Here is a 26,225-nt window from a genome sequence, read left to right as displayed (position 1 = left end):
ATGGTATCACTCACATTGAGAGTGGATCTTCCCCACTTACTCCACTCAGACTCACATGCCAGTGTCTTCTGGAGACACCCTCACAGACAGACCCCAAAATAATGCCTCATTAGGTTTCTGGGTACTGCTTCATCCAGTCAAGCAGACACCTAGAATTAACCATCATGGTTGGGAGGCTAGAGGAGGACTGGGCACTGGGGCCAGGTCGCAGAGGAGCTGGAGTGAAGGGACACAGATCTCACCTTCACCCACCAGTGACCCTGGGTACCCCCTTTTAGGGGGCACTGCCCGTTACACAGGTGCTCGTAATTGTAAAGGGTGTTTCAAATGTTTATAATGGCAGGTTTGTCATAAAGGAGTGTTAGCTGCAGAGAAAATGTTTATGGCATAGCGCAGTGCTGAATAGACTGTTAATAACTAGTGGGAAATGGATGAGGTTTGGGAAGTGACCGCTCCAGGTCCAGGAAGGTCGCTCCTAGCTGAGCAAAGGGCATTGGGCAGAACTCACAGGCCTTCCCCAGGGCCCAGAGCACGGGGCTCTGGAGAGCAGGCTGCCTGCTGGGAAAAAATCAGCAACTTATCTGAAGGGAAAAATGTGGCTGGCAGATTGTTGGCACAGCAGAATAGGTTAAAAACATTTAATTGGACACACATTGCCACGTCACTGGTCAACATGTCCTTGTTCTGAAAGAGGAAGGAAAAAAGGCTGAGGCCAACTGAACCTGCCAGGAGGCTGTCCATCTGCCTTATCGTCTCCTCTCGGGAGAGCTGGGGCTGGTTCTGGGATAGGACCCACCTAGGGGACCCCGAAGGATATCAGAAGAAAGATCTGGAAGCGGGGGTGCAGGATACCCAGAGAAATATGAGAAGTCATCAAAAACCCAAGGGATGTGAGCCCCTGCCCTGCCCTTCTTCCTGCTAAGAGGCTGGGGAGACGCCACAGTTTGTAGCGAGTGGACCATGAATGCTCCTTTTCTGATGAATGGAATCAAATTCACGTCTTGCTTTTCCAGGTGTTCTGTGCGGCAGGAGGAGGAACTGTCAGGCAAGAAGATAAAGTCTAGCTGAGTCTGAAGGCTGAGGCCCAGAAGGAGATGTGATAACTTTTTCTGGCAACCAAGGGTCAAATAAAGAGAAATGAGAGGAGGAAGCTGCAGCTCGGGGAAGCCAGCACCCCAGCAATACTGCTCCCTGATTGGAGGAAACTTGTATTTAGCAGCATGACAGGAAGCTACCAAATGGCTTTAGAAAGGTTTCCTGGGAAGCCACGTCTGTAATCCCAACACTTTGGGAGGCAGAGGCAGGTGGATCACCTAAGGTCAGGAGTTCGAGACCAGCCTGACCAATATGGTGAAACCCCGTCTCTACTAAAAATACAAAAACTAGCCGGGTATGGTGGCGTGCACCTCTAGTCCTAGCTACTCCAGAGGCTGAGACAGGAGAATTGCTTGAACCTGGGAGACGGAGGTTGCAGTGAGCCAAGATTGCGCCACTGAACTCCAGCCTGGGTAACAGAGCAAAAACTCTGTCTCAAAAAAAAAAAAAAAAAAAAAAAAAAAGAAAAAGAAACAAATTGAAAATTAAAAACCAAAGAAAGGTTTCCTGAGTCAGCACTCAGAGCTGCATACTTCCTGAGTACTGCGACTTAGCTCCTTGTCCTTACTGGGGATGCCACTGTCTTTAAGAAGGCTTCTGCCTCCCTTTGGCCTGCCTGTCATTAGCCAATGCTGGATATCACCACTCAACAGCATGGCACTGAGTTCCCTCAAGCCTTGAGATGGCATAGCTCTTTGGCCATAGGGCAGCTACTATGAGCAGTGATTTAGAAGTTTGGAGCCACATAGAATAGTCATAAGATTCTCAGCCTGTCATGTATTTGAGAGAGCTGTTTTTAATTTTGGTACTTAAAGCCCAGGCACGGAGTAGGACATTACATATTGATACTGGAAGGGATGATATTAACCTGGCAGCCCAAACTTTTCTAATAACTCCCGCTGCCTCCTGGCAGACACAGCCCAAGAAAACCAGCTGCCCTGGGGATTGTCAGGCTAGGTAATTAACGTGTGATGACACTCCACTCAAAATGATTTGGCGACTAATGGAAAAAGTAAGATATAATGCTGAAGCTCATATCAAAGGCACAAATTGGGTAGATTAGGTGGAATTGCTGGACTTTCTAGGGCCTATTAGGTTCACTGGGAAGCGGATGGTGGGTTGGTTTCTGTCTAGTTTCTTCGATAAACGTGACCAGGCGACCCTGGCCCAAGATATTTCTGTGTGCCCTGCCTGATCCTAGGCACTCTCTGTAAAACTTTAACTTAGGTTCTCTGGCTACAAGATAAAACTCTCCACCTCCGGAGACGAGGACGAAGCCTGACTTCTAGGTGGTGTTGCTGATACTACAAGTAGGAAGACAGCGACGTTTCTAAAAGGAAGGGAGAAGTGCAGGGAATTTTTTTTTTTTTTTTGAGGTCCTTCGCTTTTAGGGACAATGCCCTCCGTTGTGCCTCCAGTGCCTGAGCAGGGCACTGACCCGTCCTGTGCAGCAAGACCGCCACCTTCTCCTCGGTTGGATGAAGGGCCACTGAGTATTATCTGCCTGTACGGATCATCCTGCAGATCTGTGTATTTCTTTCTTCCTGCTCAGTAGGTCAGAGCTGGTGAGTACAACGGGATCTTACCAGATGGCTTTTCATTTTTAAACTCCGTTCACAGGGCTGGCAGTTAGAAACCCCTAACCTTGCAGCCTCTGAATGTAAAAGCCCAGGACACCCCCAACCCCACCCCCTGCTGAAATGACTTTGTCCTCATGTTCATTTTGATGTAATTTTCCTTTTCTTGAGCTTTGGTGGTGAAGGCAAATGTGGCCAGTACAGAGAAGGCAAACGCCAGTCTCCCAGGACCTGGTCTCACACACGGCCAAGTGGACGCTTGGGTCCTCTTCCCAGGGAGGAGCTCCTCCCTCCCCTTCCCTTCCTTCCTCTCCTCCTGCCTTCCCTCCCTTCTGTCTTCTCTCTCCTCCCTCCCTCCCTCCCTTCCTTTCTTCTTTCTTGAGTCTGCTAAGGGCTATGATGGGCTTAGTCCTGAACCTGAAGAAACAGTCCAAGGTGAATGCCCTCTTCCCGTCAGCGCTGTGGATGTTTCTCTAGGGTCTCACCTGACCCTGCATTTTCTAACCCGGCCCTTCTCTCTGGCTCCTTCAGTAACATTTACAATATTGAGAAGTGAAAGCTAACCATGCTCACTGAAGCATATAGATTCCACCCCAACTCCGAGCCCTTACATTTTCACAGTTCCCAGGGAAGATCTCTGTATGTGGGAGACCCTTGGAAAGACAGAACCTGGAATGCGGGCTGGTTTGCTGCAGAGCCACACCCTGGCAGGTGGAAGTGCAGTTTTACCTCCCACTCCAGATAAACTTGAACCCGGCCCTCCTGCAGGCACTCTCCACTGCGGAGCCAAGCCTCCCTGTCACTCACTGCGTCACATGCCGCATCCAGGCATCTCTGCGAAACAGGGAGTTGAGATACTTGGTCATGTGCTGATTCCATAGATACTTTACAACCATTTGTCATGAGTCTTTGAAAAGAGAACCTGAGCTGGCCCATGAGCAAGCCAAGTGCAGAGGTTTCCTCAATCCTTATCTTCTGACAAGAGGTCTTACTTTAGTTTTTATGAGATTGTCACTAGAATTGTCTTAGCTGTGTAACCTCTGTCCTGACTGCAGGAAGGATCTGAGTAGCTGTGGCCGCCATGGCCTGATGGGAGATGGAAGGACACAGGGAGATGGCGGCTGCAGGGAGGGTCCACCCCCTGGTAACACTCCCCAAAGGCTCTGGATGGAGAGGTCTGCCACGTAGGCTCTGCTCCAGAGTAGGAAACACGGTGGGGGATTCAGCCCCTACAACAGGGTCAGTTGGAAAAGAAAGCTAGCAGCAATAAAATAAACACATTCTCATCACCCAGCTTGGCAGAGCAAAGGAGCAAACTGCAGTTTGGCACAACTCTGTACAGACCGCCAAATTCAAGTTTTCTTTTAGAAACTCAGTTTTGCCAACTTGTCCTCTGAAGGCAGGGCATGCATGTGGGAGGGCCGGAGACTCACCCAGGGCGTGGCAATGTAGACATCGCCTGGAGGTGTCCTGTGGAGGGTCACCTATTAGACTGCAAACCTGGAAGGCCACTCTAAGCCTGGGGTGTCAGAGGCAGCATGAAGGTCCATTTTTTGAGTGTTTTCAGATGAGCAGGTAATAGGTGTTATGAACACGCCAAGCGTTCTCAGTTTGCCTGACTTAGCTTCTTAGGAGAGTCCATTAAGAATAACCTTTACCGTTATGTCTTTAAGTATATTTAATACATTCACCTTTTTTTTTTTTAAAGTAAGTGATCATGCCTCATCAAACAGTAATGAAGCAAAGGCCTCAAGCCAGCTTATCGAAGAAACATAAATCAAGGTCCTAAATCACTTCACTAATACTTGGGTAGGAAAGTTGAAACGGTATGTGCTTCTTGGTAGCTGTGATTCTAATTTTCTCCAAAACTGAGTTATCTGCCATCAGACAAAATTTGCTAACAGCCTCACTCATTATTACAGATTCATGTCACTGCTTGTGCGAGATGCTTGCTTTCCTTTTCTATGCTCACAAAATCGCAGCCTTGGGCAATTAATCCTGATAACACCAAGAGAGACCCAAATACTTGCTATATCATTTAATGACTCTTGGCAGAAAGGAAAAACACTTCACTTGAACATGGAATTATAAAAATATGTATTTCACTCACTTTCATAGGAAATTTAACTATTTGGTGAACTGCCTTTGTATGTTACCTGATTTTCATTTGCACTTAACGATTTGTCTTAAAGACGATACATAAAAATGAGATGAAAATATACAATGTTCCCCATAAACCAAGATTTAATCTTGGAGATTAAATGTTGCCCCAAGTGAAATAGCTAAATTCAGTGGATTTTAATTACTTTTGTCCCCATGGGCTCCCTCCGCCACCTTAATTTCTTCTATTTTCCCCTTAGGTTGCAATGATTAATTTGCAAGTTTGGTCCCATACTATCCATGAAACTAAACAAAACATGTGACAGCCGAGATGATTCAATGCCACCTTTTGACTAAGCAGGCGAAGTGTCCTTTTCAATGCCAGCCTGTGCCCACGACCTGGCACGAGGGTGGAGGTGGGGATGTCCGACGGCCCTCTCAGCGGCCACCTGCTTCCATGCCCTTGGGCCATGGTCCTCCTAGTGATGGGCTTGCCGGCGTCTTGGGAGGCAGCTCCCATCCCCTACTTTCCACTCTCACATTGTCCTGAAACCACACTTTCTTGACTCTGAATATAACAGCAGCCCATGGATTCCTTTTCATAGGGCAGCAGCAACTTACCAGGATACATGTTTTCCCTTGAATGAATCCCGAGGTCTCGGAAGCCACTCCTCCCTGCCCTCGATTTCTCTAATAGCTCTTTTGGGTGCTGAGACTCTAAGTGTAAAGCTTAACACTCACCCAGTGGAAGCAACAGCCTTACTGAAAGCCTCCCTAATGTTGGCTTAGACAGAAAATGGAAATGGTCTGCGTTATCCATCCTTTAAAGCATTTCTAGTGCTCAGCCTCCATGAAATGGATTGCTTATAGAGAGATAATGGCTGTTCTATTCCTTTTTAAGTCTGTGAAAAATGTCATCCTGGTTAATAGGGTGATTAAAACTCTTTATGCTCCAGGAGATAAATGTGATTATGTTTGTCATATTCTACCCAAGATAAAGACAGCAAAGAAGGCAAACTTGAAATTCCATCACATTTCCTCTCTTCCATATCCAGGGACATTCAGAGCTCAATACACAGATGGTACGTCTCATAAAGAATAACATTATCTGTTAAACATTTTTCCTTTCCATTAACCAATTTAACAATATGCCTCTGGTACAAAAGGAATAGACAAATGATGAAATCCACTGATATTCAAGTTCTGACTGTGGAAAACACCACTTGAGTCATACTGCTTGTTTTCTTGTTAAATTTCCATCTGTGCGTTACTTCACTTTTGCTTTTAAGATGCAGTTAGAGCCGAAGCTCATTTCCTCTTCTAGGGAATTTGTCCCTGCCAGCCTCCCCTCTGCAGGGGATTCATCGTCATTCTTATGGGAGTCGCCCTGCCATCGGTCAAGGACAGCAGAGGTGACGTATAAGGGTTTTGCAGACACGAGGCATGCCACTCTAGTATTCGGACACTCCTTCAGCAACATACATCTAGGCCTCCTCTGCGCCAGCACTGTGGGAAAGCAGCGCCCCCGCCAGGGCCCCTGGCTCCTTCCTAGGGCCTAGCTGCCATCCGTCCGACGTGCAGCAGCCCCTGCAGTGGTGCTGACACCAGTTTACAAGGCCCTGAGAGGGGTCCCCACCCTTAGGGAGGTTACAAGGCAGGAATCCATTAAATAGAATCACAGTTAACAATGATGTCTCCTTTTAACACTCCAGACAGGCGGGCAAGCCTCCTTTCTCCACCCAGTGGAGGTCTTTAGAAACCATGAGGCATTCTCCATCTACGAAAAATAAAACCCAGATTCTAGCTGTAAACAGTTTTAGGTAGTGCCCATTCTTTCCTCCCCCCACATCAGACGGGTAAAGTGCACCGCTGTAACAAGGTTTGAGGGCCATCTCATGCACAAGCTTGGAAACCCACATTTATGAAGCACAAAAGGATCAGGCGGTGCCCACTCTATTCAGGGGACCTAGATTCAGACTAATTGTGTGGATGAAAACCTGTTCCTTTAGCTCCGGCCTTTCCTTCGTTTCATTCAAAGGCTACAAATTTCTTCTCAGAGGAGATTTAACTACAAATGAAAGGCCGGTGAAGAGTTGTTGCTACCTGCATTCACTGACCAATTTCACAATCCTTTCCTTTCCGTCTTGGATTTTTAACAGATTACATATGAATTCCAGATGCTGATTACACCTGTTTCATTAACAAAACAGCAATTTTAATAGGGTAACATGGTCTAGAGAAAAGTATTACATTATGTACTTGTCGTTTCATTTAAAAATCTCCCTTAGAATAAAAGGTTTCGTGATAACAGAAATTTCAAATGTCCTTTATTAAACCTGATTGCTAATTAGAGCCTAGGCAAGTAGGAAGAAACTGCACAACTGATATTTAACTACAGGTTATTTCTCTGGACATACTGACATATTAAAGTATTTCTCTCCTTGAAAATATTTTAAAATGCAATTGCAGTAAAAATAATTGCATGAAGACATTATTCTCCATCTGTTTTTTTGTAGGAGATTGTGGAAGACATGAGGGAGTTGGGTGTGCACATAGAATTTACCCTAACAGCTTCGTTAGGCAGGTGGTACCAAATACTTTACATTGGGACTCAGTACTCAGGTGACTTTCTGGTTAAAAATATTGAAGACAGGCCGGGCGTGGTGGCTCACGCTTGTAATCTCAGCACTTTGAGAGGCCGAGATGCGCAGATCACGAGGTCAGGAGATCGAGACCATCCTGGCTAACATGGTGAAACCCTGTCTCTACTAAAAATACAAAAAAAAATTAGCCAGGCGAGGTGGCAGGCGCCTGTAGTCCCAGCTACACGGGAGGCTGAGGCAGGAGAATGGCGTGAACCCAGGAGGCGGAGCTTGCAGTGAGCCGAGATCGTGCCACTGCACTCCAGCCTGGGCGACAGAGCGAGACTCTGTCTAAAAAAAAAAAAAAAAAAAAAATCGAAGACAGACGACAATTGGGCTCTTTTTACTTTGACAACTGAGACAAAATGACAAACTGTCAATGTTCAGAGATCCAGACCAACTTCTCAAAAACATATTTTTACCCCTGATATCATCATTACTTTACCCCAACTGTGCCTTTTTGGGTGATCACAACTCATTACTGGCTTTTTGTTTTAAGTATAAGAATTTATAGGGCCTTCAAGAGAGGGCATCAGGTAAACTAGCATGCGTGGGCTGGCTGTAAATCACAGACCACATGAGGACACGAGAGCCACACCCACTTCCCACCACACAGGACTTACCAGGTGACTGTCACTTTGTAGTCTGGCTAATCAGAATAAGACTTCCAAGTTCTGTCACATACTGACAAGAAAGGCTCTTAAAACTCCTTTAATTAAGACACATTGCAGTACTATTGCTATTAGGGGGTCTGTTTTATATTTTCCTATCATACTTTTATTATAAACTTTTTTTAGGTATGAAACTTGGTTCAACTATTACAAACAGAATCATTTCCTGTGGGATCCCCTCCATATAAGGAAGTTATTCCTGTAATTACTATTTTTAAATAGTCTTCATAACTTTGGGGAAACTTTACCCTCCACCAACACGCACACACATACTCTCCTGTGATGAGAAGGCCGAATGCTATCCAGTGCACTGGTTCAGTCAGCAATCTGCCCATGTTCCTAGAGAAATTAGTCCCAGTCCCTTTGCTGTTATGGTATCTCTGGAGCCACCCCTTTCCGTAACAAGCATTTTGAAATTCATCCGTGTTCATCTCATTTGGATTTCAATGTTTCCTCCCACTCAACAGCCGATTCGGAGTTCTTGGGAATTGTTGGAAATATTGATTGCATTTTACTGCGAAAGTCTTTCATCTAAAAGAAGAAAAATAATTAGTTATCAAATATTAAAAGAAGGAGAAAACAGCTATTAGAGATGGCGCCTTTCCTGACTCACTAGTACTTTACCGCTCACAGGTACAGAGCTAAGGAACATTAATAAAAGATAGGGACTATATATATTCTAGGTATCTTGAAAGAAAATGAAGTATACTTCCTTTCTTCTTCTGAGTATAAATTTATTATTAAATAACATAAAACTTCACTCTTAGATAGACATGGTGGCTCACACCTGTAGTCCCAGCTACTCGGGAGGCTGAGGTGGGTAGACTGCTTGAGCCCAGGAGTTTTAATCCGGCCTGGGCAACACAGCAAGACTCCATCTCTTTAAAAACAAACAAACCAACCACTCTTAATCTGCAAGGCAACATGTCCTAAACTGTCAACCCTCCATAATAATTATTCCCTCCCAGAAGAAGAGTGTGTATTGTTGGCTTTCATATATAAAGATGCCATTGTGGATGGGATTTCTTTTTTTCTTTTTTTTTTTTTGAGATGGAGTCTTGCTATGTCGCCCAGGCTGGAGTGCAGTGGCGTGGTCTTGGCTCACTGCAAGCTCCGCCTCCCGGGTTCATGCCATTCTCCTGCCTCAGCCTCCCGAGTAGCTGGGACTACAGGTGCCCACCACCATGCCTGGCTAATTTTTTGTATTTTTAGTAGAGATGGGGTTTCACTGTGTTAGCCAGGATGGTCTTGATCTCCTAACCTTGTGATCCGCCCACTTCGGCCTCCCAAAGTGCTGGGATTACAGGCGTGAGCCACCACGCCCGGCCGAGGATGGGATTTCTATCTGAATAAATAAATATGATTAGGTCATTCAAAGCTAGAATTTTCACAGGGAGAAATGACAGAGAGAAGAAATTTAGTAGGAGTTTAGCGAAGAATAAATCAAGGAATAGTAGATAAACTGGAATGTTCTTATGTGCCAGACAATGTTTATTTGTTTGTTTTAAATCTAGGTAGGAGTTTTACAAGCAGAAGTTGATTTGGAATCTAAGAGTCACAGCAAGGGAACAAGAGATTTTTTTTTTTTTTGAGGCAGGGTCTCACTCTGTCACCCAGGCTGCAGTGCAGTGGCACGATTATTGCTCACTGCAGCCTCAACCTCCCGGGCTCAAGTGATCGTCCCACCTCAATACCCCCAAGTAGCTGGGACTACAGGCATGTGCTAACTTTTGCATTTTGGGTAGAGATGGGGTCTTGCTGTGTTGCCCAGGCTGGTCTCAAACTCCTGAACTCAAGCAATCCTCTGACTCCGGCCTCCCAAAGTACTGAGATCATAGGCGTGCACCACCGCGCCCAGCCTAAGAGATCTTAACATGCAGTGTCACACAGTATTACAGTTTACCTGGAACACCTGGGTCCACCTAAGGTCTACAACCCCATAAGGTGGGAACACTAACTTATGGAAGTTAGGTGATCTTTACGCTGGACAGTACTAGTAATACACTCTCTGATTCATCCTGGTTAATCTATACGGTCCTCCTACAAAGATATTTCAGCAGCACCACAGCACTGCCTTCCAATTTTTCCTCATCAGCCATCTGCCAGTCATATATTCCTAAGGTTAGAGATCGCCTTGATCAGGTTTGTGAAGTACCGTGGACTCATCTGCAACATGCAAGTCATTTCTTAGAGTGGTTATTTTGAGAATCGGCTAATATTTCTTTAACATCGATGCTTATTTATTTCAATTTGAGGCTGAATCTTTACCTTGTTTCCAGATTCAGGGGTTTGGGACTTGTAAATCCTAGGCCTTTACTCCTAGCACTGTGGCAAACTGTAGCACTGCTGTCAACAACATGGACTCTGTTCAAATCCTAGCTCCACCACTTGGGAAAGCTGCTTACTCTATTAAGCCATAGTTTCCACATATGTAGAATGGAGACAGTAATTACCTGCTTAAAGAGTTGTGAGAATTAAGGATTAAGGGAGATGATACATATAAAGCACAGCGTCTAACACATGGAAAATGCTCAATATACATTAGCTATTATCATTGCTGTATTATCGAAATATGCGTGCTGTATTGCAAGAACAAAGCTCACATGAATATAAATATTATGGAATGTCTGTTTAGTATATTACTTTATAGCAATATATCATTTTAGCTTACATATTCTGTCACTGGAAGATACGGAAGGTCTTCTTCTGTATTATATACTGTCTGTATCTGTGCCAGCCATCTCAGTGTTCTGGACCCAGACACTCATCTTGAAGACACACAGCTCATGGATGTCTCTCCCCCACTCCCTCTTCCATAAAGAATTAATTGCTTTGTCCAAAACATTGTTATCGCTCCCACTGAGGAACTTTGCATAGACTTTTGTAGTTGAAAAACAGACATCTCTCTGGCCAGGGTTGGCACTGTGCTGCCTGGTTCTTTCTCTTCACTCTTCTGGTTGAACATCTTTTACAACTAAGCCGGATGACAGTTTTCAAATGGGATGTCAGACAGCCAAGACATGAACCAAAGCATTCACCAGTCTGCCTTCCAGTGGTCCGGAACGTGGTCAGCTGCTGACAAGGGAGAGGCTGGGAAATGCAGGTGAGGCCAGGGGAGGAGAGCAAGAGTTACGTTTTGCTCTCCTTCAGCAGGGTTACGTTTTCGTTTCCTCCTTTTGGCCTGATTGCTTTCTTTCCTCTAATTTCTCAAATATTAAATTATTTACTCGTGCCCAGGGTCATGGCAACTGAATCACTAGAAGCACTCAAATCTGCAAAGTAACTAACTAGGAATAGACAGATCTGAGATGAGGGAAAGGAATGGAGAGGGGTAAAGGGTACCATCTATCCCTGTTCTCTAAGTTTACAGCTGTGGAAATGGAAATTCAGACATTTAAGATATAAACAGGGCCTCAAGTGGTTTTAGAGAATGGGCTCTACAGAAGGCTTTTCAGCGCATACTGTTCATATTACATGGATAGTAGACGAAAACCTTCACATAGTTTCCACCTATATCAATTTCTGATATGCAGTTCAGAAAAGGTGTTGGTTTTACCAAGATTCTCTACACAACAGAACATTTCCCTTTTTAAAGATGTGCTTGAAGAAAGATTTAGGGGTTGAGTGCATTGAAGCAAATTTGGTTATAAAGTAAATGTACTGAATTCCTTGATAATCACAGCTACTGCCATAGAACTGTTCCTCTGCCCTGTACCCCAGAAGTCTGGTGAGGGGCTATGCTGGGAACTAGAGTACCCATCCAGCAACTCCGTTTTACTCCCAAGCATTTTCCAAACTGTAGTTCTCTCTTTTTTCCTCTGACCAGGGAAAATTTTCCTATACTATGGATAACAGGGTTACCCTTCCAAGCAGTGCTGTTGTGCCCTGCACACCTCCAGGGGGTGCTTTCCAAAAAACTAAGACATGAGTGGGGTGTGGTGGTTCACACCTGTAATCCCAACACTTTGGGAGGCCTAGACGGATGGATCACTTGAGGCCAGGAGTTCGAGATCAGCCTGGCCAACGTGGTAAAATCCCGTCTCTACTAAAAATACAAAAATTAGCCAGGCATGGTGGCGCATGCCTTTAGTCCCAGCTGAGGCAGGAGAATTGCTTGAACCCAGGAAGCGGAGGTTGCACTGAGCCAAAAGCACGCCACTGCACTCCAGCCTGGGCCACGGAGTGAGACTCCATCTCAAAAGAAACCAAAACCAAGACATGAATGGTACTCCCCAGTGCCATGGGCCCACCATCCTCATCTGTCTAAGACATGAGTGGTACACCCCAGTGCCATGGGCCCACCATCCTCATTTCTAAGCCCCAGTGCTTTAGTGTCCAACAGTGCTGCATTGTAATAGTCACAGGAAGTACCACTGTCTGAGGTAGTAGTGCTCAAATGGAGTGTCATGACAAATGGAAAATGTATTACGAGTATTTTGTCACAAATATGGACGTTCTGTAGATATAATGGACTTTTTAGATATTAAAACAGATTCAGGATTATGCTTCTAATAATGTTATTCTCATTCACAGTTCAATAGCTTCTTGAAGGGTCATATAGCCAGCAGGCCAGGAGTGAGGTCAACCACTGATGTCACTTAGAAAGTCCTTACTGTATGCCAGGCATATTTCTCACTTAACCCTCCCAACAATCAAGTGGGACAAATATCATCCCTCCTTTAAAGATATGGTGATGGAAGCTCAGTGCTCAGTGCCATGGCTGGTAAGAGCAGATCCGACCGCACAGCCCATGTGTTTACTCTGTATACTGCTTGAATATGCACAGGGGACACTCTGCACATTTACCATGCATGTCTCGGTAGGGGAAAACCACTTGAAAACATTTGGTCTAATACACAGTGTGCTGACAAATTACTTAAAAGCCTCAGGTTACGTCCCCAATTTAATTAATTTCAGAAAATCCTTAAGCATCAATTCCAATAAATAGACAGTTGTTGGAATTACAAGCTCTCAGGTTTGAAATGTTTTTGCTATTGTCTGGCAAATTTAGCTATGTCTTCGCTTGCTGGTGCAGGACTGTTACCGACCTCAATGCTAGGGGCAACAATGATGACAGTTCTATAGGATCTACTGATGAAAAAACCTTTGGATAATGTCAATAATTACAGAGTCAATGGTAATTTTCAACAATCTGGTAATTCAGCTTCTTCATAAAATACAACAGAATAAGACTATATAAAACTGGTAAAAAAGGAGATTAAAAAGTATAGTTAGGTTGTAAAAATGTTACTTGAACAGGAAAAATATCTGCCATTTCGGATCACTTACGTGTCAGGTACTGGACAAAGCATTAGGCTATTATTTAATCTTCACAATTTCATATGGCAGAAATTATTACCACCACTTTACATATGAAAAACCAAATGTCAGAGAGGTTAACTTGCCCACAGAGACATGGCTTATGAGTACAACTGCCTGGCTGATGCCCAGACCTCTCTGATTCTGGGACCTAGAAAGACAAAGTACCCTGTAACTTCTACCAATTTACCAGCTTTCACTAAAAATTACATAAAAAGCACATATGCCTCTTGTAGTGGTGGCCGTTTTATTTTGAATGGTATGATATACATTCACGCATAGCCAGTACTCATCTATTTTTGCATACAGGGCAGTTATACTTCCCCACCTCCCTGAAGTTAGGTAATCATGTGACTAGTTCTGGCTAATGAAATATGAGCAAAAGAATGTGTGTCACTCCCAGGCTGAGCACTTCATCGCAGGGGTTCAACTCTCTTTCCATAGCAATAATGGAAACCTGTATTGCTATGGTGGTGCCAAAGATCAGAGCAATCTGAGGTGCTGAGCCAGCATGCGAAGCACAGCTTTCCTAGAGAGCTGCTGAAGCCCACGGGGGATTTACACAGGTGAGAAACAAACCTTTGTTATTTTAAGCCACAGACTTGGAGACTATTTTTTACTGCAGCATAACCCAGCCTACCCTAGCTGGCAAAGATGGTGAAGAGAATTATAAAATAGACTTAAGGCATGCTCTGATGCCCTATAATAGTACACTATATTTGGCTAAAACACAAATAAAAACTCAAAGGCTGGATAAGAGGGTGCAGGTATTCCACAGTTGAGCTCTCAAAAGTTCTTAAAACCGCCTAGAACTGAACCACCACTCTTCTCACTTTCAAGGAGCCCAGCACATCAGTGAGTCCATTACATGACACTGCTTCCTGAGAAATCAACATTTCTAGATGTTTTCAACAAAGCAGTATGGGAGTTCTGGTCAGGGTAGAAAAGGGTCAGTATTTTGGAGGATCACCATCTTGTTTGATAAAATTCAACTAAGCAGGACTGGCCTGGTTTAGAGGGCAGATACTGATATTTTCACTTTTGACTAGTTTTGTTGCTATCCACATGGATCCTGAGATGAAATGTATTTGAACATACCATATTATTTAAGTATTCAGCTGCATTAGGAAAGCGAATGTGAATTTTTACATCTCAGTGTTCCATTTTCTAAGCTACTAATACTATCATTTAGGTAAATGTCAGACAAACATTTTTACTTTCTCCCCAACTTTCACTGTATCACATGCATAAAGTCCAGAATCTGTAGTAAAGTCAATTGATTTAAAAATACAAAGCAAACATGTAACTTTCTGAGAAATACAATCCCTGAAATAGGCATCAAAATGGCCAATTTTTATGATAGTAATTAACAATAAGGCACAAATTCAAAAGCAAAAGCTTTCTGTAAACATGAAATAAACTGAACAGCAGGAATAACCCGGGAACCTTTAAGAGCCAGGGCCACTCTGAAGCTAAGATCCAGCCCAGGAAGAACAATTTCTAACGTGCTTCTTGATTTAATAATGTGCTAACAGGTCAGGTTCGCAGTAGTAATTCTAAAATGATTTTCACTCAGTCAGGCTTTATTTTTAGTAACTGTAAAAATTTTTTTCTCATCAAATTCAATAAAACATTTACTTAAAAAAATTTCTGATGACAACAGTGGCATGTGTTTAACATAGAAAACTTGGGAAATATAGAAAAATACAAGAAAGAAAACTAAAATCACCCCTTATTGTACCATCCAGAATAAAAACAGTATTATTAATATTTGGTATATATCCTTCTAGTCTTTGGTTCAGTGGATAAACCTATGTAAGCAGCAGAGATGTTCTGGATGTGGGGAATACATAACAGACTTACTTTTCCTACCTACTTCCCACTCCATTTCCCCTGCCAACTTCCCAGAGGAAAATGAGATTTGCAATCAGCGGAAATCTCTGAACTGTCTAAACACATGAACTCGGTCATGCTGACAAAGAGCCACAGGCAGTAAAGGTCAGCAGATTTCTACACCCAGGCCGGGAGAATGAACGCAGATGGGGTTGCCCTGCTGCTTACCTGCACCGTCTCCAGTACGCTTAGGAGACTACACTTCTGGACTTGGTATTTCATTTTTTAAATTTTTATTTAAGTTCTAGGGTACATGTGCACAACGTGCAGGTTTGTTACATATGTATACATGTGCCATGTTGGTGGGCTGCACCCATTAACCCATCACTTACATTAGGTGTATCTCCTAATGCTATCCTTCCCCACTCCCCCCCACCCCACAACAGGCCCCGGTGTGTGATGTTCCCCTTCCTGGGTCCAAGTGTTCTCATTGTTCAATTCCCACCTATGAGTGAGAACATGCGGTGTTTGGTTTTTTGTCCTTGCAATAGTTTACTGAGAATGATGGTTTCCAGCTTCATCCATGTCCCTACAAAGGACATGAACTCATCCTTTTTTATGGCTGCATAGTATTCCATGGTGTATGTGTGCCACATTTTCTTTTTTTTTCTTTTTTTTTTGAGAAGGAGTCTCGCTCTGTCGCCCAGACTGGAGTGCAGTGGCGCTATCTCGGCTCACTGCAAGCTCTGCCTCCCGGGTTCACGCCATTCTCCTGCCTCAGCCTCCCGATTAGCTGGGACTACAGGCGCCCGCCACCATGCCCAGCTAATTTTTTGTATTTTTTAGTAGAGACGGGGTTTCACTGTGTTAGCCAGGATGGTCTCGATCTCCTGACCTCGTGATCTGCCCGCCGAGGCCTCCCAGAGTGCTGGGATTACAGTCCATCATTGATGGACATTTGGGTTGGTTCCAAGTCTTTGCTATTGCGAATAGTGCCACAATAAACATACGTGTGCATGTGTCTTTATAGCAGCATGATTTATAATCCTTTGGGTATATACCCAGTAATGGGATGGCTGGGTCAAATGGTATCTCTAGTTCTAGATCTTTGAGAAATCGCCACACTGTCTTCCACAATGGTTGAACTAGTTTACAGTCCCACCAACAGTGTAAAAGTGTTCCTATTTCTCCACATCCTCTCCAGCACCTGTTGTTTCCTGACTTTTTAATGATCACCATTCTAACTGGTGTGAGATGGTATCTCATTGTGGTTTTGATTTGCATTTCTCTCATGGCCAGTGATGATGAGCATTTTTTCATGTGTATGTGGGCTGCATAAATGTCTTCTTTTGAGAAGTGTCCATATCCTTCGCCCAGAATCTTTGTAGATTCTGGATATTAGCCCTTTGTCAGATCAGTAGATTGCAAAAATTTTCTCCCATTCTGTAGGTTGCCTGTTCACTCTGATGGTAGTTTCTTTTGCTGTGCAGAAGCTCTTTAGTTTAATTAGATCCCATTTGTCAATTTTGGCTTTTTTTGCCATTGCTTTTAATGTTTTAGACATGAAGTCCTTGCCTATGCCTATGTCCTGAATGGTATTGCCTAGGTTTTCTTCTAGGGTTTTTATGGTTTTAGGTCTAACATTTAAGTCTTTAATCCATCTTGAATTAATTTTTGTATAAGGTGTAAGGAAGGGATCCAGTTTCAGCTTTCTACATATGGCTAGCCAGTTTTCCCAGCACCATTTATGAAGTAGGGAATCCTTTCCCCACTTCTTGTTTTTGTCAGGTTTGTCAAAGATCAGATGGTTGTAGATGTGTGGTATTATTTCTGAGGGCTCTGTTCTGTTCCATTGGTCTATATTTCTGTTTTGGTACAAGTACCATGCTGTTTTGGTTACTGTAACCTTGTAGTATAGTTTGAAGTCAGGTAGCGTGATGCCTCCAGCTTTGAGTAACTGCAAAATTTAGGGAAGTTTCCTTTCCCTGCCAAACAAACAACAGTAACTATACCACCTCTGACTGTCAAGCCTCTTTCTAAAAGCTTTCTGCATTATTGCATTAAACATTTTATAACAGCTACCATCAGATCACTATTTTCATATCTTAACTGAATGATCCTGCTTTACTGGTGTGCACACATACACGCATGTGCACATGTACACACATGCCCAACATGCAGCTGTAGTCCCCACTTCATGCCTTTTTAACGACCCAGCTGAAAGTCTGTCCCAGAGGAAATGAAGGCGGTCTCTAGATGGATCCATTATAAAAAAAAACTTGTATGTACATACCTTTATTACATTGTAGAGGAAGTTGCCACTTTTTTACAGCATATAAAAGAACATAGGTATAAGCCAGCAAGAAGAAATAGCATATATCTAATGAAAATAATCAGAATTTCTAGAACACAATAAATACTTACATCCTACTTTTTGGGAACCAATGCCAACTACATATATAACAAGGCAAGTGCTGCTACATCAGGGGTACCAAAAACACTTTCTTTGGGAATTGTAAGTAAGTATCATCCAGCACCTGGATGCTAAATAAAAGAGCTGGAGGACTAAATAAATAGGAAAGTCACTCTACCTACTTTCCTATTTCCATCTTTTAGGAATTTACATTTATTCAAAATTTTGATATATAATCCTGTATCTATGATCTCTTCAATAATTTCAGAATGGTAGTTTTAGACAACTTTAAAGCTTCAGCTCCTTCTGAATTTCCCAAAGTGTTTTTGCACTCTTTCAGGTGGGCCTTCTCTTCAGGGGTCAGCTTTATCTTTATAAGGTTGGTAATACCATTCTCTCCCAGGATACAAGGAATACTGAGGAATACTTCTTCATCTATTCCATAGAGACCCTTAATGATGGTGGAGACTGGATGTGTTCTCCTAAGATTCTTCAAAATACTTTCTGTTAAATCAGCTACAGATAGGCCAATGGTCCAAGAAGTATTCATTTTAATAATCTCATAGGCACTAGCAATCACTTCTTTGTGGACATTTTTCCACTGCTCAGGATCTTTATCGGTTCCTATATCAGAGTTTAGATCCTTCAAAGGGATACCAGCTATGTTCACTCCACTCCACACACACACACTTGAGTCTCCGTGTTCTCTGAGGATCCATCCGCAGCAGCTTTCAGAGTGGATACCGAGCTTTTATCCAATCAAGAAACGAAAACGAGCAGTCTCCAGATTACAGCCGTTTCCAATAACACGGTTTTTGGGAAATGCACTCAACTTCCAGGCTACGTAAGTTAAGACATCCACTGTATTGGAAACAATAATCAGCTTGCAGAGGGGGCTGTACTAGACAATACCGGAAATTATTAACTTGAAGATGGCCACATTTCACTGGACTAAATTAAGGCGCGTTTCTCCCTTTTCTTGGCGTGCTCCTGCTGTGATAATCACTAGGCTAGAGTTTGCTGTGACAAGGTAATCTTTGCTACAAACAATACTTGGCATTTTCATGAAAGGGCTGCCATGTTGAAGATCCACCGTCTCACCCTTCAGTTTGCCTTCATCAGGATCCACAAGGGCAAGTTCATCACTCAAGCCTTTTAATAAGATGCTGATAGCGCAGGCCATGCCCACCGATCCAGTTCCTGTGATGGAGACCTTACTGCGATGAACGCGTTCCTCGGAAGTGAAGTGCTCAGTAAGCTCACTCTTCACAGTCGCCATGTTGCTCACGGGGGTGAAGAGCCAGATACCCTTGAGCGGCACGCACGGTGCCTGACGGGGTCACAGGGCCATCCCCAGGCACAGGAAATTTGCACCTGCTGAACTCATTCACTCTCTGGCCCACATAACAGGCACAGTCCAACTCACGGCTGCTCACTCAAGAAGTGGAGGGAGAGAATGGAAAAAAAACTGCTGACCAGGACATTGCAACACCAAGAGAGCCGTTAGCAGCACCTTCAGCCCTCTGTGGTGGGTGCGCATGACCCGCTCCCTGGCCCTCTACTGCGGCTGCGCGGGCCTTGCCAGCGCCTCCAACACACGCTTTCCATGGGTGCTCAGACTAAGGCGGTGAAGGGCTGCTTCTCTAGCAAGTGATTTCTGGAGTTAGTTTTACAAAGAGTATTCTCATCGATAGCTGACATGCTTAAGAGGTTAACCCAGATCCCTGAAATTACTAGTTTTCTATTTTTAGCACGAATGCCAAGGAAAAAATGCTTCTATTAACTACAGATGAAAATCAGGTTACATCTTCTGAACCATGACCCTGCCGGGAAGGATAGGGCGCTGTGCTTTGCGTATGGGTGGCTGCCTGCACCATCTCCCAGTGTCCCAGAAGTGGGCTCCTGCTATCTGGTGTATGGCGCTGGAGGCCTATTTATAAAGGATCCCACTGCCTTGGTGCCAGTCCCGGCCAGGACCCACACTGGGAGAGTCAGCAGGAGATTGAGCAGGGTAGGGGCTGGCTGGGAGTCATTCCATCACTAAAAACTCACCAGGCGAGAATGCTATTCCTTTCTCATGCCAGAGGAAAGCCTTTGATTGTGCGTCCTGAAGAAAAACGACTTCTCAGGTAGAAAGTTGGCAATGTAGCCCTCAATTAAAATGAGGATATCTCTTAAATGTCCTTAAAATGGCAAATTTCAACCAATGCATAAACCAGATTATTGACCAAAGTAGTGAAATAAATGATCTAGTACAATGTGGCATCAGTATGCCTTACTTGTTCTGCATTTCTCTGGGCAATCTTAAGAACTAAATTCCCTTAAAATTTCTGAGCAGGTGTCAACTTCACATCTGATGAAATGCATACTCTAATAAGCCCAGTAAATTACAAAAGCTCCGATAAAAATGATGGTACTTTTTCCTCACTTTTAAACAGCATTCTGACCGTGTAATGGTTCCTCAAAAGCTCTCCCTCTTGTTTTATTTAAAAGCAGTGTGCTCTTCTGGAATGGGGCCCCTTGGTACATTCAAGATCAGCAAAAAAAGATTTCTGTTTTAGAATATTGAATGCTGACAAAACGAATACTTTATATTTGGACTTGAAAAGCTATTCTTTCTTTCTTTCTTTTTTTTTTTTTTTTTGAGACGGAGTCTTGCTCTGTTGCCCAGGTGCAATGGCATGGTCTCAGCTCACTGCAACCTCCGCCTCCCAGGTTCAAGCCATTCTCCTGTCTCAGCCTCCCGAGTAGCTGGGATTACAGGCACCTGCCACCACACCCGGCTAATTTTTGTATTTTTCAGAAGAGATGAGGTTTCACCATATTGGTCAGGCTGGTCTCTAACTCTTGACCTCAGGTCCGCCCGTCTCGGCCTCCCAAAGTGTTGGGATTACAGGCGTAAGCCAACGTGCCTGGCCGAAAAGCTATTTTTACTTGTGCCATTGAAAGGCAGTCCAGGGCTGGGCGCAGTGGCTCACACCTGTAATCTCAGCAATTTGGAGGCCGAGGTTCATGGATCACTTGAGGTCAGAAGTTCGAGACCAGCCTGGCCAACATAGTGAAACCCCATTTCTACTAAAAATACAAAAATTAGCCGGGCGTGGTGGTGTGTGCCTATGGTTCCAGCTACTCGGGAGGCTGAGGCACGAGAACTGCTTGAACCTGGGAGGCGGAGGTTACAGTGAGCCGAGTTCATGACACTGCACTCCAGCCTGGACGACAGAGCGAGACTCCGTCTCAACAAAAGAAGAAAAAAGGCAGTCCAGGAGGAGAGGAACAATAAGCAAAGGAGTTGGTGAGGGTGGGAAAGGTGTGCCATCAGCTGAGTTCCTGACATCCTGTTTCAGGGTGACCTCCTGGCTGTGTTTTCCCTATCAGTAGGGATCACATACCCTATTCAGATGACAGAGCCACAAACTCCATGACACACCAAATAGTAAGAGCACTAGGTACATGAATCCTCTTAGCACTGGTGGTCAGATTTATGGTTAACATTTGTCAAATTAAAAACTGCAGTTTTAAAAGGGTCATCTTTATTTAATGGTGGCCAGTGTTTTAGAGGAATCCTTTAAAAGCAACAACTTTTGATAGCTGTCATTTCTTTTATCTCAGTCATAACTTGAAATGTTTTAACCTGGTGCCTCTTCCCCCCATCCACCTATAATGATTCCTTTCACCAGTCAAGTCATTTTCCAAGATAAGTGTTCTTGAACATGAAATTCAAGGACATAAAGACTCTTTGCTGCATGGCTACTTTCTATAGTCATTTTCTTTCTAGAATTTGAACCTCTTCAGAAATACAATCTCTATAATAGCTGCTTCAGTTTTTCCCCTTAGCCACAACTAAATCAATCTTGAGGGGGAAAAAACTGTTCAAAATAAAAACACACCAAACAAAGCAGCTTTTTTTATTTACAATAAGTCTTGAGATAAAAAAGGAAAGCACTAACAAAGACAAAGAGATGTATGTGACCTCCAGAGCAGATTTAGGTCTACTCAAAGATGTGGAAAGCCAAGTATAGCTAGACAGCTCCCTAGTGACTTCCTATCTTAGGTGGCTCATTATTCCTTCTGAATTGAAAACCTGACTCAAATTATCTATTCAAACCGCAGTACAGTATTATAGCTAATGGCAGGATTACACCTCAGTACTTTTGGTTGTACCACTTAGGAGGGAGGAAGCAGGAAATGAAAACAAGCAGCAAGTCCCTGAGCCAAGAATGGTTGCCACTAAGTCACTATTCCTTTCACCTGGACTCACACCCAGCTCTCAAATCCTCCTTTTCCTCTCTGAGAGTCCAGTTCTGATATTCCATTCTCTCACCAATCTTTGCCAATCCCGTAAGCAGAACTGGCTTTCTAAAAGCCTATTTCATCACTGTACTTTGTACCTCTCTCCATTATAGGATTTATCACACACAATTAAATGTAAAATACTTATGAATGTGCCACTGCAAGAAGGATCACCTTTTATTTACCGGCATATTCCTGTCCTCTAGAACAGAGCTGGGCACATGAATAGGGATTTGGTAAATGTAGTAGAAAAGAATGAATAACCATAGAGCTGAGTGAGTAAGGCTGGAGAGTGGGCTAAAAGGTGAGAGTGACAGAAAGGTGGGGCTACAGACCTTAGAGAGTTCTGAAAATGAGGGTAAGTAAAATGAGGGTAAGTAAAAGTGGCACCCACTGGGGCATCTTCAGAAAGTTGATGCATATATTTCAAGTAAAGCTTTGGATAAGCTGCAAGATTTTGTGGCTATTTTCAAAGCCAATACCCACTTTTACCAAGTTAAAACATTAAAAAACAAAACAAAAACAAAAACCTATTACAGTGTTAGAAAGGCATTAGAACAAATATGCAGTGGCAGAAAGACTATTTTTATCCTTTAAAGTTATTTAAAATGTTTTGTTCTTTGGAAACCTTTAAAAAAATAATCAGCACACAAAAACCCTTGTTTAAGGGGGAAAAAGGGATACAACGAAAGCAGTGTTAATTATTATAAGCTGATCTGAAATAGGCCATAAACTCACCAGCATGCAAGGGGAACATTATATAAACACAATTATTTTGAAAGTCTTCTGGCCGGGCGCGGTGGCTCAAGCCTGTAATCCCAGCACTTTGGGAGGCCGAGACGGGTGGATCACGAGGTCAGGAGATCGAGACCATCCTGGCTAACCCGGTGAAACCCCGTCTCTACTAAAAAATACAAAGAACTAGCCGGGCGAGGCGGCGGGCGCCTGTAGTCCCAGCTACTCGGGAGGCTGAGGCAGGAGAATGGCGTGAACCCGGGAAGCGGAGCTTGCAGTGAGCTGAGATCCGGCCACTGCACTCCAGCCTGGGCGACAGAGTGAGACTCCGTCTCAAAAAAAAAAAAAAAAAAAAAAAAAAAAAAAAAAAGAAAGTCTTCTTTGTGATTTGAAAAATCATAGAATGCAAATTGTAGTTTTAAAATAAATAAGTGGGCTCTAATTCTATTGCTCAGTAATTCTCATGTCGGGGGGTCTCTGCAAATCCCAGCACATGAAAATATTTCACTTTGTCAGCAATACTGGGAAAACTGGAGGAAAGACAGAGGGCCACAAAGGATAGAATAAAGGCAAAAAGTCAATTCAAAGAGCAATGCTGGGATCAACTTCCTGTTTACGGTATTTAAATATGAAATGAATTGGCAAGCTCTTCTAATAAATCATCCCAATCACATTTTTGTTCTTTGAAAGCAGCATCTTATACATAATTTTTGATGCAATGTAAAAGAGACACTTGTGTTAATCATTAAAAAGGAAAACTTATAATGTGGCATAAAACATGGAAAGCAAAGAAATTAAAATTCATTAGGCCGGGGGCGGTGACTTACACCTGTTTTGATCCAAACACCTCAGGAGGCTGAGGCAGGTGGATCACTTGAGTTCAGGCATTCCAGACCAGCCTGGCCAACATGGTGAAACCCCGTCTCTACAAAAAATACCAAAATCAGTCCAGTGTGGTGGTGCATGCCTGTAGTCCAGCTACTTAGGAGGCTGAGGCAGGAAAATTGTTGAACCCAGGAGGCAGAGGTTTCAGTGAGCCAAGATTGTGCCCCTGCACTCCAGCCTGGGTGACAGAGCGAGACTCTGTCAAAAAAACAAAAAAACAAAAAAACAAACAAAAAAAACAACAACAGAAAAAGACAGAGAGAGAGTCACTGAAATGAAATGGTAGAAGTGATGTGATCAGATTGCATTCAATAAATACTTACTAAACACCTACAATGCATTAGGCACTGTTACAGGTGTGAGGATATAACAATGACCAAGATAAAGGTCTCTACTCTCAGAATTTACATTCTTTTTGTGAAGACTGATAAAACAAGACAATAGTCAATATCATCTTGTTTTGCAACAGGCGCTACAAAGAAAAGAAAATAGGATAATTTCAGAGAGTAACTGGGTGGTGGGAATGAAGACATCTGGAGAAGCTGCTCTGAGGAGGTGAATTAAGTTTGGGTTGAAACCCTGGACAGCAGCAAAGAGCCAGCGATACAAGGACCTGGGGAAGGAGTTTCCTGGGCAAAGCTAGAATAAAGGCCCTAGGCAGGAACAGGCTTGTGTGCTGAAGGAATAAGAAGGCTGGCAGGGCTGGAGTGCAGTGGGGACAGATGAGGTGGGCAATTGTGGTGGCTCAAGATGAGGTCAGTGAGGTTGGCGGGGCTACCTCACGTAAACCTTCTTCAACAGGAAGCCACTGAAGGGTTTTAAATAAGGAAGGAGCATGATCTGACTTACATTTTAAAAATATCTCTGGCTGCTATGTGGAGAAAAAAATTCTAGAGGGAATAAGGAAGAGGCCGGGAAACTGGAGAGGCAACTTAAAACACTAGGCAAGAGAGGAATGGATGTGGAGAGATGGAGGCAGGCCGTGTTCAGCAGCAGAGCTGACAAGCAGGACTTGCGTGCATCAGATGAAGGGAACGAAGGGAAATGAGAGAATCTAAGAGGATTCTCATCGATGTTTTTGGTTTGAAGTGGAAGGATGGGATGATGGTGGCATTTATGAAATGGGGAAAACCAAGGGAGGAGCAAGTTGGGAATAAAGTGAGGAAATCAAGCACTCTAGATGGGACATGGGTCATTGACACGCCTTTGTGACATACTTGTGAGGGCGCACAATACGAAGCTGAGAGGCCAATCTGAAGGTCAGGACTGGGGCTATATCTCTGGATGGCATCAGATTGTACTGTTTGTTTTAACATGGCAGGGACTGGACGAAAGAGTCAAGGGGCTGAGGACAGAAGAGTCTAAGTAGGAGCTACTGGACACTGATGTTGAGAGGCTGGCCGGGGGAGGGGCTGGCACAAGAAACAGGCAAACCGGCCAGTGAGGTTGAAGGTATCTCGGAAGCCACAGTGTTTCAGGAGGCGGGGGTTGGGGTTCCATTGTGCCAAACGTTGCTGGGAGGGCAAGTAACAGAGGATAAAGTAAGATCTGGCACCAAGGAGGGCACTGGCAACCTTAATAGCAGTTCCAGTGCAGCGCTGGGGCAAGGAGCTGGACTGAGAGCAGGAAGCGGAGGAAGTGGAGGCAGTGACCACGGACAACTGTTTCAGGAAGTTTTTTTGTGTAATGGGGAGCAGACAAATGGGCTGGTAGCTGGAGGAGGTTAAGGAATATCTAGAGAGAACTTCTAGAGGTGGGATAAGCTAGAGCATGTCTGTACACACCGCAGCAGAGAAGGAACACGTGACAATCAGCTAAGGCTGAGGATAACGATGGGGGCAAGGTCCCTTGTAGATGACAAGGGGCAGGATCTAATGCCCAAATGGCAGGGGTGGGCCTCTGGCAGCAGCATCAACCTTTTATCCCTGGTAACAGGAAGAAAGGCAGTGTGCATGGTAAGTCCAGAGAAAGTGAAGGCCAGAGCGCTTTGGCAGAAGGGTGGAGAAAGGGCTGCAGAGAGGCAAGGCAGGGAGGCAGGGAGAACAGAGACAGCTGTCCGAATCATCTTGAAGCAAGAAGGTGCCATCGACTATAGTGGCTGTGGGGGTCAGGGAAAAGCAAGGTTTGGTGACTGATTAGATGCAGGGGTGAGAAAGAGTGTGGTCAGGAATGGCCACCTGGCTTTTCTCTCTGGGCAGCTTTGTGGGTGATGCTGCTATTCATAGGGAGAATGACTCAGGAGTAGGTTGTAGTTGGGGACAAATGACAGTTCACTGAGGGACACATGGGATGCCTGCAGGTCATCCAAGCACCTGTGTCCAGTCAAGTGGGCCCATGAGCCTAGAGCTCAGGGTGTAAATGAAGGCAACAGAGTGGCTGGAACCTGTGAAGAAGAGATAAGGGGGGTAAAAAAAAGAACCTTAAGCATAACTGCGTAAAATAAAGCAGCAATATTTCACAAGTAAATGGGATAGTTGGAAGTTACAAGAGCCAAACTGGAATCGAGAAAACTCATAAAAAGAATAAAGGAATGACTATAAAAGCCTAGAATCTGTCAGTATAAGAAGCAAACAATAAATGATAGATCTGAGTCACTAAGAAAAAGTTAAATAAGTTATGTTCAGCACAATTTACATAGTGGAAAAATATATAGCACATTAGA

At 43.9% G+C, this 26,225-nt stretch overlaps 1 protein-coding gene and 2 pseudogenes across 2 annotated transcripts in view; all 3 read right to left on the bottom strand.

The window, feature by feature from the left end:
* Window positions 1-6,618: 6,618 nt before the first annotated feature.
* On the bottom strand, window positions 6,619-6,710 carry LOC126954108 (uncharacterized; annotated as a pseudogene).
* Window positions 6,711-8,099: 1,389 nt separating this feature from the next.
* The window catches only part of TMEM242 (transmembrane protein 242), a 33,300-nt gene continuing 15,174 nt past the window's right edge, over window positions 8,100-26,225 (bottom strand). Inside the window, exon 4 of the mRNA XM_050786767.1 lies at window positions 8,100-8,616. Coding sequence (XP_050642724.1) covers window positions 8,518-8,616 — 99 coding nt within the window. The 3' untranslated portion in view covers window positions 8,100-8,517. The remainder of the gene's footprint in view (window positions 8,617-26,225) is intronic.
* LOC126952308 (L-lactate dehydrogenase A-like 6B) lies at window positions 8,638-22,725 on the bottom strand (annotated as a pseudogene). The gene has a single exon (XR_007724837.1). The product of XR_007724837.1 is annotated as an L-lactate dehydrogenase A-like 6B (transcript).

The sequence above is a fragment of the Macaca thibetana genome, chromosome 4, assembly GCF_024542745.1.
Source record: "Macaca thibetana thibetana isolate TM-01 chromosome 4, ASM2454274v1, whole genome shotgun sequence".
Taxonomy (NCBI): Eukaryota; Metazoa; Chordata; class Mammalia; order Primates; family Cercopithecidae; genus Macaca; species Macaca thibetana.
The sequence above is the reverse complement of the archived record's forward strand: the minus strand, read 5'-3'. Positions and strand labels throughout refer to the sequence as shown.